The 15,062-nt window shown below is 45.0% G+C and overlaps 1 protein-coding gene across 1 annotated transcript in view; it reads left to right on the plus strand.

The window, feature by feature from the left end:
• Positions 1–15,062, plus strand: part of eya1 (EYA transcriptional coactivator and phosphatase 1) — a 238,579-nt gene that overhangs the window by 9,743 nt on the left and 213,774 nt on the right. Inside the window, exon 3 of the mRNA XM_041190565.1 lies at positions 5,164–5,229. Within this exon, the coding sequence (XP_041046499.1) occupies positions 5,164–5,229 (66 nt within the window). The remainder of the gene's footprint in view (positions 1–5,163; positions 5,230–15,062) is intronic.

Consider the following 15,062-nt stretch of genomic DNA (forward strand, 5'->3'; position numbering starts at 1 on the left):
ATGACAGATACCTAATATTTAGGGCTTCACCTCACGGTCAAACACTCAGCACTGCTGCAAGCCTAACACCCATACTTCTCAGTTGTGCACAGTATCTGTTATTTAACAATTGCAGGCACATCACGTGCACTCAGACACACATTGCAACACACTCAATAGATGGAATTTAAATCCCCCTCCTTCCCCCGGTGAAGTGAGTTTCGAGCCGGGAGTTGGCCATTTGATTGGACAGAAGGGTGCGGGGTGGGGATCTTGCCATCTTTCCACCTGCGCACCCCCCCACAAGATGAATTAATTCTGGGGCAAGGAGGCTTGCTTGTGGCCTTACTGCCTGGATGCCAATTGAGGCCCTTAAGTGGGCAATTAATGCCCATTGTATCTGCAGAAGCGCTGCCATTACCCTGGAGCAACACCTTCGTCATCCTAGTAATTTGCTGAATTATAATTGCCGAGCTATTGTGGAACCCTTCATGTTGCTTTGAGCACTGGTATAAGGTTAGCAGTCTGCAAGAAACCAAGCTGCACTGCATGGCACTAAGTATGCATCTCAAGATTTTGGTCTGAACTTTCACTGTAGCACTGGGATGTTGGATGGCTTCTGCTATTAGCCATCAGACACTGTATCACAACTAGGTCCATAAGTCTTTCATGTGTTGTTCACCACTTCCAAGTTGGAAAGAATGGGCTCCAAGATCTGCATAAAGCCCTTTTGCCAAGTTAGAGCTGAATATCTCCATGTTCCTTGACAGTGACAACAATCTCTATGGCTTCCAATGCACCAAGCATTTGTGTGTGCATGCCCATCAGCCTTTTCCTGTACTTCACCCCATTGAAGTTCTCATTTGGGTCTTCTGTAGCCAAACCTATCTGCAACCTCACCCTCCTTCAGGCATCCTTTCCCCCTCGCCCAGCTGCAGTTGATTTTGTGCCTGGTGACTCTGCATAATCAGATCCTACTTCTCTAATACCATCTAAAGTCTGCACAGTGCCACTTCCTGAGTTGGTGTATGCAAGTGTCAAATCAAGTAAGTGATGGTGCATTTTCATCAGATCTCTACCCTTCTTCCTGCTGCTCATCGTCAGGTTGCACTGGCTTGCTAGTCATCAAATCTTGGGTCTCTGAAAGCATAATGCTCAAGGGAAATGGAGTGAGGAAAGGAGCGGGGTGGACAGCAAGAGATGCATGGTTACACCTTTTGGCAGCTTGTACTTCATATTACATTGAGGGATGGGGGTGAGGTGGGACTTGAGAAGGTGCTTAAGGCAAGAGCATACTGTTATCCCTGATGTTTTCAACAATGCCAAGTGTAATGGCCTCGCTGTTTGTTTGTTTGCCAAGCCAATGTTTCAGAGCGCTGTTTCCTGCATGGAGCTGCAGACATTCAACTGTCCGTACCAGTTCTTTGCTCTCTTTTGTTACGTGCCATTGTCTTCTACCAAGTGAGAGGGAAGAGCATAAGTGAGGTATGTTGCAATGTGTTTGAGTGATGTGCCTGACCTAAGTTGAATAGCTGGAAGCATTTGAAGCTATGAGATGGAGATGTGAAGCCTGCAGCAATGGGAAGTGTGTGAGGGTGAATTGAAACACCTGAATGTCAGGCATGAGTCCTGATTGCTAGATACTGTTGATGGGGGAGTAATGGGCGTGTCATGCCTTCAGCGTTATGTGCGGTTGGCGGTTTGGTGGGTGGGAGATGGCATTGGAAGATGAATTCACTGGCCTTGATCAGTTATGTGACCTCGAACTTTACAGCTGTTATTGCTGGAACTGCATGTCAGTGCACAGGAGATACGTTTTATCAGGTAAGATGGGTTATTCCTGCTAACTATCTTGCCTTGGGATAATGGGCCATACCTCCCTCCAAGTGGCAATCAGCGTCCGATTGCCACTCCATGCCCAACTACTTGCACTAAATTTCTTCTGTGCCTGTCTCGCCCTTCCTTCTGACTCAGGTCTGGGTGCCCACCAGGTCTGATGCTGGGGAGCTTGGAATTTACAACCCAATATTTTTTGAAATTTTGAACTTAGATGAGAAACGTTAAGTGTGGCTTTACAACTAAATAGAAATATCAATCAATACTAAGATGCAAAATCAAAAAAAATTCAGTGGTTTGCTACTGAAGTTACCAGGTGACAGTTAAATCAATACCGAAGAGGTTTGTGTGGAAATAAAATTAGGCTCAGAGTATAAAGAATAATTGATGGCTATAACAGGAATGTTTGTCAGAGCGAGCTCTCTCTGTTTTAGAAGTGTAATCTTGTGATTCCCTCATGCACAATAGAATTATGAAGCATTAGCTGAACAGTTCTATAGCTCATGGGGGAGTTCAGGCTCTTCTTTATCATTACAAACAATATTGGCTAGAACTTTTCAATAACAATGGCGGCAAAACCATCAACATTCACCATTATTGCAGCTGTAAAACTGAAAACAACTTCTGGAGTCATCACGTGCAGTTGAACACAGAAATCCGGAACGTTTGTCAGAGATTCGCTGCTCCTCCACATGGTGTGCTGTTGAAGCCTCCACAGTTGGATATTTTTCAAAATCACTTGAATTGGTATGAGCTTCCACTTTTACACTATTTGCCTTGCTGTAAAAACCCATGAAAAAGTTAACTCCTGTTGAATGAAGTGTAACTGAATTTATACCAAGTTTATAATTACTGCCTTCTGGTCCTGAAAACCTCATATTTTATATATTTGTGGGATGTCAAATTTCTCCATTTTGATAAAATCCATAGATTTTAAATATTTTTTTAACAGTTTGTTTATGATATTTCAGTTTCCACCTTAATCCCATGTGCATGCCCAACCTTTATTTCACTCACTGTCTGCAGAATTATTTAAAAGATGAAGGATATTCAGTGTATTTTACTTCTTGGTTTGCTGCATGTGAGAATTTGTCAATGTAATTGGCAGCTTAGCCTGCTTGATGACGCCATTGCTACTAGCCACTGGAGATCCTCTATAATTGGTGCCAGAATCACTTTAACATCGGGAATAGTGAAATCTGTGCCACTTAGATCGCTAGATCTTTGTGGACAACTTTCTTTGAGGACAGTGGCAATGCTGTCACGTCACATCTGACCACAAAATAGAGGCTATGACATTTTTTTTTTGCAAGGAACCTCATTTCATCTAGCCCTGAGTTCAGCTAATGAGTGTCTGCCAAGTAACAAAATGTGACTTTAATAGGAAATCATCTGTGCTATTTGAAAAGATTGTATATGATTCTGAGCTAATACAAATCTGTCTCTCATGCCAGTGAATGTTACTTCGCTCCACATCCCTATTGATTAGAAGTTATACTGGTTAACAAATTATACATAATGCTCAGACATAGAGTAATACTCCTTTTTGTGAACAAAAATATGCTACAGTAAGAGAAAAGAGAATCTTGTGGTTCCCAAAGAAATATTGATTTAGCTAAGTGAATGTAAGTATAGTTTACATGCCCTCAGAATAGAAGTTTTGATTTGTACAGGTGAGAGTAATTACTTTCTTGGTAACTTGAGACAAGCAGCATTTTGTAAAAGAAATGCAAAAAAGTGACAACACATTTTCATGTTGAATGGAAATCAAGTACTTATAGTCTAGTCAAGGCAGTAAATGTCAATGAATTTTGTATTACATTTTCATTTTTGGAAATTATAATGCCCTCTCTTCCGCTCACTCCCCATTGTAATGCTTTGAATATATTGCACCTTTTGATATCCCCTATTTTTGATACTGATAACTTAAAGTTCAATATAGAATGTTTTTAATTCTACTTTCCACGTATTCATAAACTACAGTTATCATCTTGTACTATAAATGCATTGCCAACTGTTGTTTATGCTCACAAATAATTCTGACTAAACTTGGGAAGCATTTTGTAAAGTAAGGCTTTTTACCATGTATCCCATAACATTTTTCCTACTTAACAGATAATTGTAAACTGAACTCAGTGTTAAGTCAAATGAGATGCATTGAATTAAATATATTTTTTGACTTGGAGGATTTTTCCCTCATTGGGAAGGCGTGGCACGCGGGGCCGGGAGCGGCTGCACAACGGTCCACTGGCCACGATTGAGCCCCAACCACAATTTGACGCTGGCTGGCCAATTAACGGACCGCGAGCATGAATCGGGGTGGCGGCGGGAGAGCAGGGACAAGCGTGGAAGTCACTGCATTTGCGCAGGTGCACTCAGTGAAAGCTCCCTGAAGGCACAGAGCTGACTGAGGGAGCTGTCGTTTTCTAAAGTTTTAGAATCTTTATTTTTATTAAGGTAAACATGTCCCCTCCAATGACTGTGTCATATGCGGAAGGACATGTTAAAAAAGAGATTTTAAAATTTTTATTTTATTTATAATTTAACGTCGGAAACCTCATCCTGCCTGTGAATGAGGTTTCCGCAAAAATTCAAAGACCACTTGGCCTTTTCGCCTGCTCGCCAACCCTAAGGTTGGACAGGCAGGGAAAAATTCACATTAATTTATTCATGGACTTAACAGCCCTCTTAATTGTCGGCGGTCAGGCTGCCAACCCCCATGCACGCCCGCCAACCAGAATATTATGCGAGTGCGCGGTGACGTCGGGACGCTTGCCCAACGTCATCGTGCGCTATTTCACATTCGTGTGTGTCAAGGTGTGCCTGCATGCCGAGCTGAAAATCCACCCCAATATTGTTTGTTATAGTCTGTGACAATGAAGAAACTATTATGAGAGCTTAGTGCTTGAACTCCCTTATGCACTATAGAACTATTCATCTGATGATACATAATTCTATTGTGCATGAGGAATCTCGAGATTATAATCCTGAAATTTAACAGATGTTGCAGGCATTAATTATTCTTTTGCATTTTCCTCTGTGAATCTAATTTTATTTCCTAGATGATATTCTCCTGTATAGATCAATAATTTATGAAAAACTGAATTCTCATTTACAAAGTTTGATTTGAATCCTAGCATTGATTAATATTTCTATTTAGCTACAAAGCCGAGTTTGCTATTTTTCATCTGGGTTCATAGTTTCAAAGAATTCCATCTGAAGACAGGAAATAATATCAGGGCAACTTATCCTATTCTGTAACACACGTCTCTTGCCTACCATTTATATTTTAAACACCTGAGAAGGTCAGTTCATTGTTTAAACTTCTTGTTTACAATTTCTCTTTAGGTGACAACATGACTATGCTCAGCTCAGCCGACTGGTTGCTAAGTTCTAGTACACAGACCACTGCAGGTTTGTGTGGCTCTGGTACAAAAATCACAAAATTTCATTAATTCTTTGATGTTATGTGGTATGTTCTCTGAAGTGCCCTTTAGGTATGGTTTTAGGCTGGCTGTGATCTACTTTATTTTTCTGTAGGCTTGCATTATATTTATGTTTATGAAAAGTGATGTTAAAATTATAATTTTTGCAATAAATTATATTGCCTGTTAGCACTATAAAAATATTTATGCTGTAAGATTGTATTTATGCCTGCACAGTAGAAGTATGCAAGATCAATAACATTATCAAGCGTCATAGGATTCGTGACAATTCGTTCTATTTTGTGCTTCACTAATTTAGCCAAAGTCAGGAAACTTTTCAGATTAATAAGGTATTTACGAAACTAAAGGTTACGCATTTACATTTCATCTAAGTGCACTTTAGTTTTTTGTGTAACCATAAAGTACAACCTCTAGCTAAAATTATTTTTAGAAGTTCTAATTAGACTTAAATTATTCACAATGCTATTTAGATACTATCAGCGCCTTTTTCTGTGTTTCCGCACAGCATTTGAAACTTTTGATCTGCGTTAACTACCTTTCTGCCACCATCAGTTTACTTTGCTGTTTCATGGTTAAAAGAACAATCCCAAATAGACATGATAAATTAGTCTCATTAAGTAAAAGCCATTAATATGATTTACACGCACTGGATGGGATTTTCCCAAATTTACACTGTGCGGTAGCAGGCTGGCAAAATGGCGTTCCACCTGCCGACAGCGATGGTGGGTTTTCGCACCGCATCGTCCTGAGCCCGCCATATTACTTATGCATTCCCAGGAATCATGCCGATTCCATGGCGGACGGGCTCTCATTCGCCTGTTCGCCATTTTGCCGGCTGCCATGTTTAAAAGGCAGCTGCCAGCATAGTGCTCATCGCCACTAGCTCACCACTGCTGCCCAGGAGGCATAGTCAGCAAAGGAAAAAAGACCGCAACCTCCCGCTTCAACGACGGGTCCCTTGAGCGACTTCTGGTTGCCATGGAGATCCTGTATCTGCTCTCTGGCCGCAGGATGGGCAGCAATGTGACCAATCCAGCTTGGGAGCTGGTGGCAGCGGTGGTCATAAGACAACCACCCAGTGCCGCAAGAGGATGACTGAACTCCTGCATTCTGCCAGGGTAAGTCAATTATCTCATCACTTTCAACTCACAAACCCATGACACGTCCACACGGCCCTCACTCACTGCCAGTTCAAAGGACATCACCATTTACCCTCTCGCACTCACCACCATTGTCCTCATGCCGTCCATTGTCCTCATCCCCATCACTTGCACACACACAGGCCAGGCATACTTATCAACTGGCCTGGCAGGCGGCCTGCTTAAACTTTCTCCATCTCTATCATGCAGGACAAACTGGCACACAACAAGAAAGAGGGGTCACAGACCAGTGGTAGAATGCCCGACATCAAGGTCCTCACGGACTTTGAAAACAGAGCCATCCAGCTGGCTGGTCACAATCTGGACCGTTCCTCTGCTGACGGTGAAGAAGGCACTGCTCTACCAAGTAGCGGATCCAGCAGTGCAACATCCTTCAGACAACCATGCCTTGAGTGATGTGTCCTCTTTGCCACTGCCATGCACTAATTATCTCTCCTTGCTTTCGCAGGCACATCTGCCAAACAGTCGATGGGGTCCATGACCGAGAACCTCCAATCAAATCGCAAAGAAACCTCTGGAGAGGCATCTGGAGACACCCTCCACCATTGCAGGGACACACAGCTCAGTGGGACCTAGCTTTAGAGTAGCCCTGGTATCACAATCTGGTGAGCACATTGCACTGTCTGATTCACAGCAGGTAGCTGCAGGGACTTCCCAGGTGTCTGGCACTCGGAGGACTGCTGCAGGCCAGAATGGTGCTCATTCCGAGTCAGATGAGGAGCCTCTGGACTTGGTCACTTCACAGTTGCTGGAGCTGCAAAGGCAAGCTCGGGAACTTCAGGAAGGGATGTCCGCTGCACTCCTCAGGTTGCAAGGCACGATGGAGGAGTCCGCCCGCCTTCAGGCTGAGGTGATAGTGCTGGCATGCCAAGCACCAAGGTCAACACTGGTATGGTGGCAGCTGCCAAGGTCCAGGACTTCACTCCTGCACTGCTGCGTGGGCTCAACTCCATCCCTGCTGCCATAGTTGGCCTTTAACAGTGTTTTTGCGAGAGGGGTACCGGCAGCTTGATCTCACTCCAGCTACTCCTGCTCCTCAAGGAGTCAGCCTGGGGCCTACGGGCACCCATAGGGAGGAGGATCAGCAGGTGCAGGCTCCAGGCCCATCCATCCAGGTGACTCCAAGACTGTCCAGCTCATCCCACTCCCCTTTTTCTGTGACCCCAGCAGATCCAGCCCCACAGACCAAGGAGGGTGCTACTGCCATATGGCATGACCCTGAAAATAGATCGGGGCCTTCCAAGCCTCAGCCCTCCAGAGGATCCCCTCCAGCCAAAGTCATCACAGACAAAGCATCGCAGTCAGCGAGCTGCCTCCACCTCCACTGTGGATATCTGGGGAGCACCAGGGTTAAGAAAGTCAGGGAGAATTATTTGCACAGCCTGGACACGTGTGTTAATCACTTGTACATACTGTTCACTATTGGCAGTAAACTCCCAAGAATGTCTCCCTGCCGATGGCTTCTTGTTCTGATGAGCAGTGTTCTTGTAACTCAGATGTGAAACATTTCTGCACAAGATAAAGGCAGGTGTCTCAGTCCAGGGCCACTTCCCTGGGCTCTGTGCAGCCTTCAGCCCAAAGTGATGGTCCGGCCTCATACTCGCTTGAAACATTACTGATGTCTGCACCTTGGCGATGCCTGTCATTGCTGCCAGAATGTAGTGGGCAGGCATGACAGAGTTCTCGCATTCTCTCCATGTGCTCTCAGCGCCTTATAAGAAGGAACTGTGCCCCATCTCTTCAGCATCTGTGACCACTGATACTGTGCTTCAGCTCCTGAAGGGCTCAGGTGCTGAAGGCGGACAAAGCATCAAATGCTTCTAAAGTTTCACGGCTGCGTCTCCATGATATGACCCTGATCACTTAGCGCAAGCGCACTGTCCTCAGCCAGATGAGTCAGACATTCTCAGAGGCAATGTGAAGATTTATGGAGTGTCCTCACTGCATGTCGTCATCATCCTCCTGCAATCGAGCAACTATTAGGGCCTCCACTGCATCTCCATGACAAGAGCATTCTCAGATGGTATTTGTGCTGCCATAAGCCAAACTGGAGTCAAATGTTCACAAATGCGATGTGAGGATCTATCGGGCCACCACACTGCATGTCGTTGTCGTCATTGTCATCCTCCACAAATCCAGCAGCTATGAGGGCCTCCTGAGTGCACCTACCTCATCTAGCCAGTGCGAGGGCCTCAACCCCGTCATCACCTTCAAGTACCTCCTCGCCCATCCTCATCGGCGGCATCCTCATCGGAGGAGACGTGCAGCTCCTCCAGCCCCTCCCCAGCCAGCTCGTCTCCCCGTTGGAGCGCCAGGGCTAAAGGGCGCAGCAGATGATGACGATGTGTGACACCCTCTGCAGACTGTATTGCAGGGCTCCACCAGACTGGTCCAGGCACTGGAACCTCCTCTTCAGTATCCTGATGGTCTGCTCCACCAGGTTGCGAGCTGCAGTATGAGCCTCATTATATTGTCACTCTGCTGCAGTTTGAGGCTGCCGCACAGTTGTCATCAGCATGGCCTTTGTGAGTAGCCCTTGTCCCCAAGGAGCCATCCCTGCAGCTTCTGTGGACTCTGGAAGACTGCAGGGATCTGTGACTGACTGAGGATGCAGGCATCATGCACACTCCCTGGAAACCGCGCGCAGACCTGCAGAATGTTTCTGGTGGTTGCATACCAGCTGCACATTCAGTGGATGGAATCCCTTATGGTTGACGTAGTCCACCGCGTATAGCCACGGAGTCCTGAGCGCCACATGGGTGCCGTCAATCACACCCTGCACCTGTGGGAATCCCGAGATCTGGGAGAATCCAATGGCCCTTGCATCCTGGCTGTCCCAGTCCTGGGTGAAATGCACAAAGTTGTGTGCCCTCAAGGATGGCATCTGTGACATCATGGATGCATTTGTGGATGGTGGCTTGTGATATCCCACAGAGGTCACCTGTGGAGCCTGGAAAGGAGCCACTGGCGTAGAAATTGAGTGCTGCGATCACTTTCACAGCCACTGGCAGTGATGCCCTCCATGTCCCCTTGGTGCCAATTCCTGCACTAAGTAGCATATGGGAGCAACCAGGTCCCTAGACATGTGCAGTCATCGACAACACTGGTTCTCAGTCCTCTGCAGAAATGGCAGGCGGTGTCAATAGTTTGTGGGTGTTGCTAGGCACCGACCAGCCACAGCTCACTGTTGCTTCTGGGCAGTGGGTGCATAAACCCCAGCAGCCCCTTCTTGTGGTTGCTGCTCCTGCCTTTGCACGGCTAGGAGCCTTAGTTGCTCTCTCCTCCGTCTTCTTCACTCTCTGTAGGCCATCAGGCATTCAGCTAGGTCACCAGGCTCCTGATGTGGTCCTCCTGAGATATGAGAAAGAGAGAAACGTGGTTAGCATGAGCGTACTTAGCACCTTTCCCGGCCCTGTGTGATGGACCTTTAACCCTTCCGGGAGCGTGCTGGCCACCCCTTGGATGGCCACAGATGGGTATGCTGCATGGCTGCACTGTCAGCCTGTGACATGAGGGAGACTGCTCCGGACTGGGATGCTGAGATTGCAAGGGGCTGTGAGCGCCTCCAGCAGTGACTGCCACATGGTCAGCATTGCCATAGAGATTGTACAACATGTGCAGTCCAACTGTTCCATGGTTCAGTAAAGTGGCCGTGGACTCAGTCTGTGCCGGTGATGGGGGGTAAGGTCTAGAGCACTTGGTGGCACTTTGGCACTTCCACCTTGCTCACATGGGCAGGCAGTCTAGAAGCCCAACCCCAATCGTATCACTGTGGCTGTGCCTGAATTGTCTAAGTTGCAGAGGAATGGTCAGTTTTTATATGTGTCCCTACTGCTTGGCCACTTCCCTTGCTTACCCTGCCCCCCTCCTCGATTTCTTGTGTGTGGGATCCAATGCCAGGGCACCAGTCACCTCCGTGGCAGGGTGGCACTTCACCCCGGCTCCTGGCACCCCTAAAGCCTGCAAAGCAATGGGCAACCCTGGTGAGCTCTGCAGAACAATGCTGTTCGCTCACCTCCAGTTCCCCCAAAGCGAAGGCTGTCAAGCACACGTCACCTGTGTGCTGTTGTGAAACACGCGACATGCTTTCCCGCTGGTATGGATGGACGATCCAGCAGGGGTCCAAGAACCTGATGGGATGGCCTTTTAATGATTTGCTGATGTATTACAATGAGCTCCCTGACGGCCATTGGCAAGAAAGGCGGCCCGCTGTCTGCAGGCTGTGCGGACGACCGCAACCTGCCGAAAATTCTGCCCACTGACACAGCTTTGCCACAATACAAAATTGCTGTTACTCATTGATGAAAAACTATGCAGACTCTAATCTAAAAATTGCTGCTTGCAATTTTCCATTGGAATAGGACAATGCCAATTATTGTTTTCCATTAAGATTGACAAATATAAAAAAAAAGCTAATCTCTGTGGTCATAGTGAAAGTTTACATTGTCAAAGACTGGGTTATAAACTTGCAATTGTGTCAGAAAATTAAGGTATGAAAACATAAGTCACTGCACCTGTATCTGAAATTTGGCCTGCCTCCTTCACTGCTGCCACTTGAATAATGGAGTTTCCACTCCCTTTTTTAGAATCCTGGTAAAGCCACTGTGTTAGAAATTGGTCTGTGTCTGAGACTATGCCTTTAACAAGTTTAACTGGCATCAGCGGTATTGTTAATGCAACTCAAAATATGTTTGGCTCTATCTAGCTTTCCATTTTAGGTGATATACTGTGTTTTGATTTTTTTTTGAATATTCTTGTTTAAGAAAACAATAGAGGGTTGAAGTTGAAGTTGAAGCTCTGCCATGTTAGTAATTCACACATTACACATTTGTATGAAACTCCTCCAACCACTAACACGAAAGTGTTGACCTTTTTAAAATAAATGGGTTAGTGCTTTTGTGAATATAATAGCAAAAGATTTTGAACCAATATATTAACATGCTTATGATTGACATCACACAGGACAACTGTAAGTCATAGAGTGACAGAGTGTAAACACAATTTATGCTGGCAGATTACATTACACTGCTGATTTTGAGAAAATTGTTCTCAGGCTCTAAACTGAATTAGATTTCTAGATTGCAATTATATCCATAATTATGAATTTCAAATTTTTTCACATTTTTAAAGGCATATTTTGTGATTTCAACAATGGTAATCAACAATTAAACGTTTACCAAGGAGTTACAGACATGTTTAGCTCTTGCATAACAGTTAAACGCAGCCTCATTCTAAAACAACCACTTTCAGATGTTCTAATTAGGAATAAGTTATTCACAATATTATTTAGCAAATTACCATGAGGTTATTTTACATGCTTCAGGACAGCAGATTCTTCCTGTTAACTGTGGAACCATTTAATATGATAGGATTTTCACCCCTGTTGGGCCGGGGTGGGGGGTTGAGCGGGGGGCAGGTGCAGACCCGATCAGCGCCCCGATCGGGTCTTCGCTGCTATTTTACGTGGCTAGGCCAATTAAGGCCCACCCAGTGTGACGTGCACCTGGAAGCGCTGAGCGCTCCCTGTGCGGGCGGTTGGTGGGGAGGTGTCCCTGAGGAGGATTAGTTTTAAGTTTTAACAGTTCAATAAAGAGTTGAAAAAATTATGACATGACCCCTCATGTGAAACTGTCACATGAGCTGGGACATGTGCATTAATTTCAATAAAAATTTTTGAGAAAATTTAAAATCATTCATGAAACCTCACCCGCTCGTGGCTGAGGTTCCATGAAAAATGCAAAGGCTGCCTGGGCTCTTAAGGTTGGATGGGCAACTCCGTTAATTATTTTAATTAGTTAAATGGCCTTAATAGGCCTTTGATAGCTTGGCGGGCGAACTGAAGATCTAAATGATGCACGGTGATGTTGGGACACATGCCCGACGTCACTCCACGTCATTTTACGCCTCGGTGAGCGGGCCCCTCTCCCACTTGCCAAGCTGAAGACTTTCCCCATAGCATTTGTTAAAATTGCAAGGAAGAGACTCTATTTAAGTTAATTATTTTGTTTCATCAAAGCAAAGGTGAAGTTGAAACTAATAAGATGTCAACTGTTTTAATTGGTGTTAGAATATCATCTGGTGCACTTATTCTAATTTTTCCTAAATAACCGAACCCATAAAATTTAATTTTATATTTTGTATTATCTATTCCTATAACTATTACAAAAATAATATATTTATAAAAGCTCTTATAATTTGTTTTTATATTCCTGGCTAGTTCACTCTCTCATTCTATTTTTTTCCCTTTTTATCAACCTTTTGGTGACCCTCTGCTAGTTTTGAAAACACCCCCAATCCTCATAAGTGTTACTGTCTTTTGCAACATTGTAAGCCTCTTCCTTTAACCTAATACTACTCTTAACTTCCTGAACGAGCCACAGGTTTGCCTGTCTTGTTGAGTTTTTGTTTTTCAATGGATTGTATTTTTGTTGAAGATTTGAATTGTTTCTTTAAACGCTTCCCACTATTCATTTACCTCCAAATCTTTTACGCTATTTACCTAATTGACCTCAGCCAGTATTTTTTTTATTCATTCATGGTACGTGGGCTTTGCTGGCTGGGCCAGCATTTATTGCCCATCCCTAGTTGCCCTTGAGAAGGTGGTGGTGAGCTGCCTTCACAAACTGCTGCAGTCCATGTGGTGCAGGAACACCCACAGTGCTGTTAGGAAGGGAATTCCAGGATTTTCACCCAGCGACAGTGGAGGAACGGCGATATATTTCCAAGTCATGGTGAGTGACCTGGAGGAGAACTTTCAGGCGGTGGTGTTCCCATCTGTCTGCTGCCTTTGTCCTTCTAGATGGTAGTGGTTATGGGTTCGGAAAGCGCTATCTAAGGAGCCTTGGTGAATTCCTGCAGTGCATCTTGTAGATGGTACATACTGCTGCTACTTTGCATCGGTAGTGGAGGGAGTGAATGTTTTTGGTTGTGGTGCCAATCAAGTGACTACTTTGTCCTGGATGGTGTCAAGCTTCTTGTGTTGTAGGAGCTGCAGTCATCCAGGCAAGTGGGGAGTATTCCATCACATTCCTCACTTGTGCCTTGTAGATGGTGGACAAGCTTTGGGAGTCAGGAAGTGAGTTACTCGTCACAGGATTCCTAGCCTCTGACCTACTCTTGTGGCTACAGTATTTATATGGCTAACCCAGTTCCGTTTCTGATCAATGGTAACCCCCAGGATGTTGATAGTGGTGCATTCAGTGATGGTAATGCCATTGAATACCAAGGGGCGATGGTTGGTTTCTCTCTAGTTGGAGATGGTCATTGCCTGATATTTGTGTGGTGCGAATGTTACTTGCCACTTGTCAGCCCAAGCCTGGATATTGCCCAAGTCTTGCTGCATTAGGACATGGACTGCTTCAGTATCTGAGGAGTCACGAATGGTGCTGAACCTTGGGCAATCATCAGCGAATATCCCCACTTCTGACCTTATGTTGGAAGGAAAGCTATTGATGAAGCAGCTGAAGATGGTTATGCCTCGGACACTACGCTGAGGATGTCCTGGAGCTGAGGTTACTGACCTCCAACAACCACAACCATCTTCCTATATGTTAGATATGACTCCAACCACCAGAGAGTTTCCCCCTTGATTCCCATTGACCCCAGTTTTGCTAGGGCTCCTTGATGCCAAGCTCAGTCAAATGCTGCCCTGATCTCAAGGGCAGTCACTTTCACCTCACCTCAGGAGATCAGCTCTTTTGTCCATGTTTGAACCAAGGCTGTAATGAGGCCAGGAGCTGAGTGACCCTGGCAGGACCCAAACTGGGTGTCAGTGAGTAGGTTATTGTTAAGCAAGTGCTGCTTGACAGCACTATTGATAACCTCTTCCTTACTTTACTGATGATCAAGAGTAGACTGATGGGGCAGTAATTGGCCAGGCTGGATTTGTCCTGCTTTTTGTGTACAGGATATACCTGGGCAATTTTTCCACATAGCTGGGTAGGTGTCAGTGTTGTAGTTTTACTGGAACAGTTTGGCTATGGGTATGGCAAGTTCTGGAGCACAAGTCTTCAGTACTGTTGCTGGAATATTGTCAAGGCCTTTGCAGTATCCAGTGCCTTCAACTGTTTCGTGATATCACGTGGAGTGAATCGAATTGGCTGAAGATTGTGTGATGCTGGGGTCCTCTGCGGGAGGCTGAGATGGATCATCCACTTAGCACTTCTGGCTGAAGATTGTAACAAACGCTTCAGCCTTATATTTTGCAGTTTGTATCCTCCCCTCATGCCCATTTAATTGGCTTTGTTTAAGATTTTGTCTGAAATTGGAATATGTCACTTTCAAACTTAACCTGGAATTCAGTGGTATTATGATTACTATTTCCCAGAGGATCTTATACTATGACATGACTAAATAACCCTGCTTCATTACACAATACTATATCTAAAATAGCTTTATCTCTAGTCAGTACCAGAGTATTGCTCCAAGAAATTGTCCACAAAAGCATTCTACAAACTCATCTTCTAGACCACCTTGCCAATTTAATTGTCCCAGTCTATATGAAGATTAAAGTCCCCCACAATGATTACAATGCCTTTGTTACAAGCTCCAATAATTTCTTGTTCAGTGCTCTGCCCAATGATATAACCACTATTAGGGGGCCTATAGACTATTCCCCACCAGCGTTTAATGACTCTTTCTA

Source organism: Carcharodon carcharias, chromosome 6 (genome assembly GCF_017639515.1).
Source record: "Carcharodon carcharias isolate sCarCar2 chromosome 6, sCarCar2.pri, whole genome shotgun sequence".
Taxonomy (NCBI): domain Eukaryota; kingdom Metazoa; phylum Chordata; class Chondrichthyes; order Lamniformes; family Lamnidae; genus Carcharodon; species Carcharodon carcharias.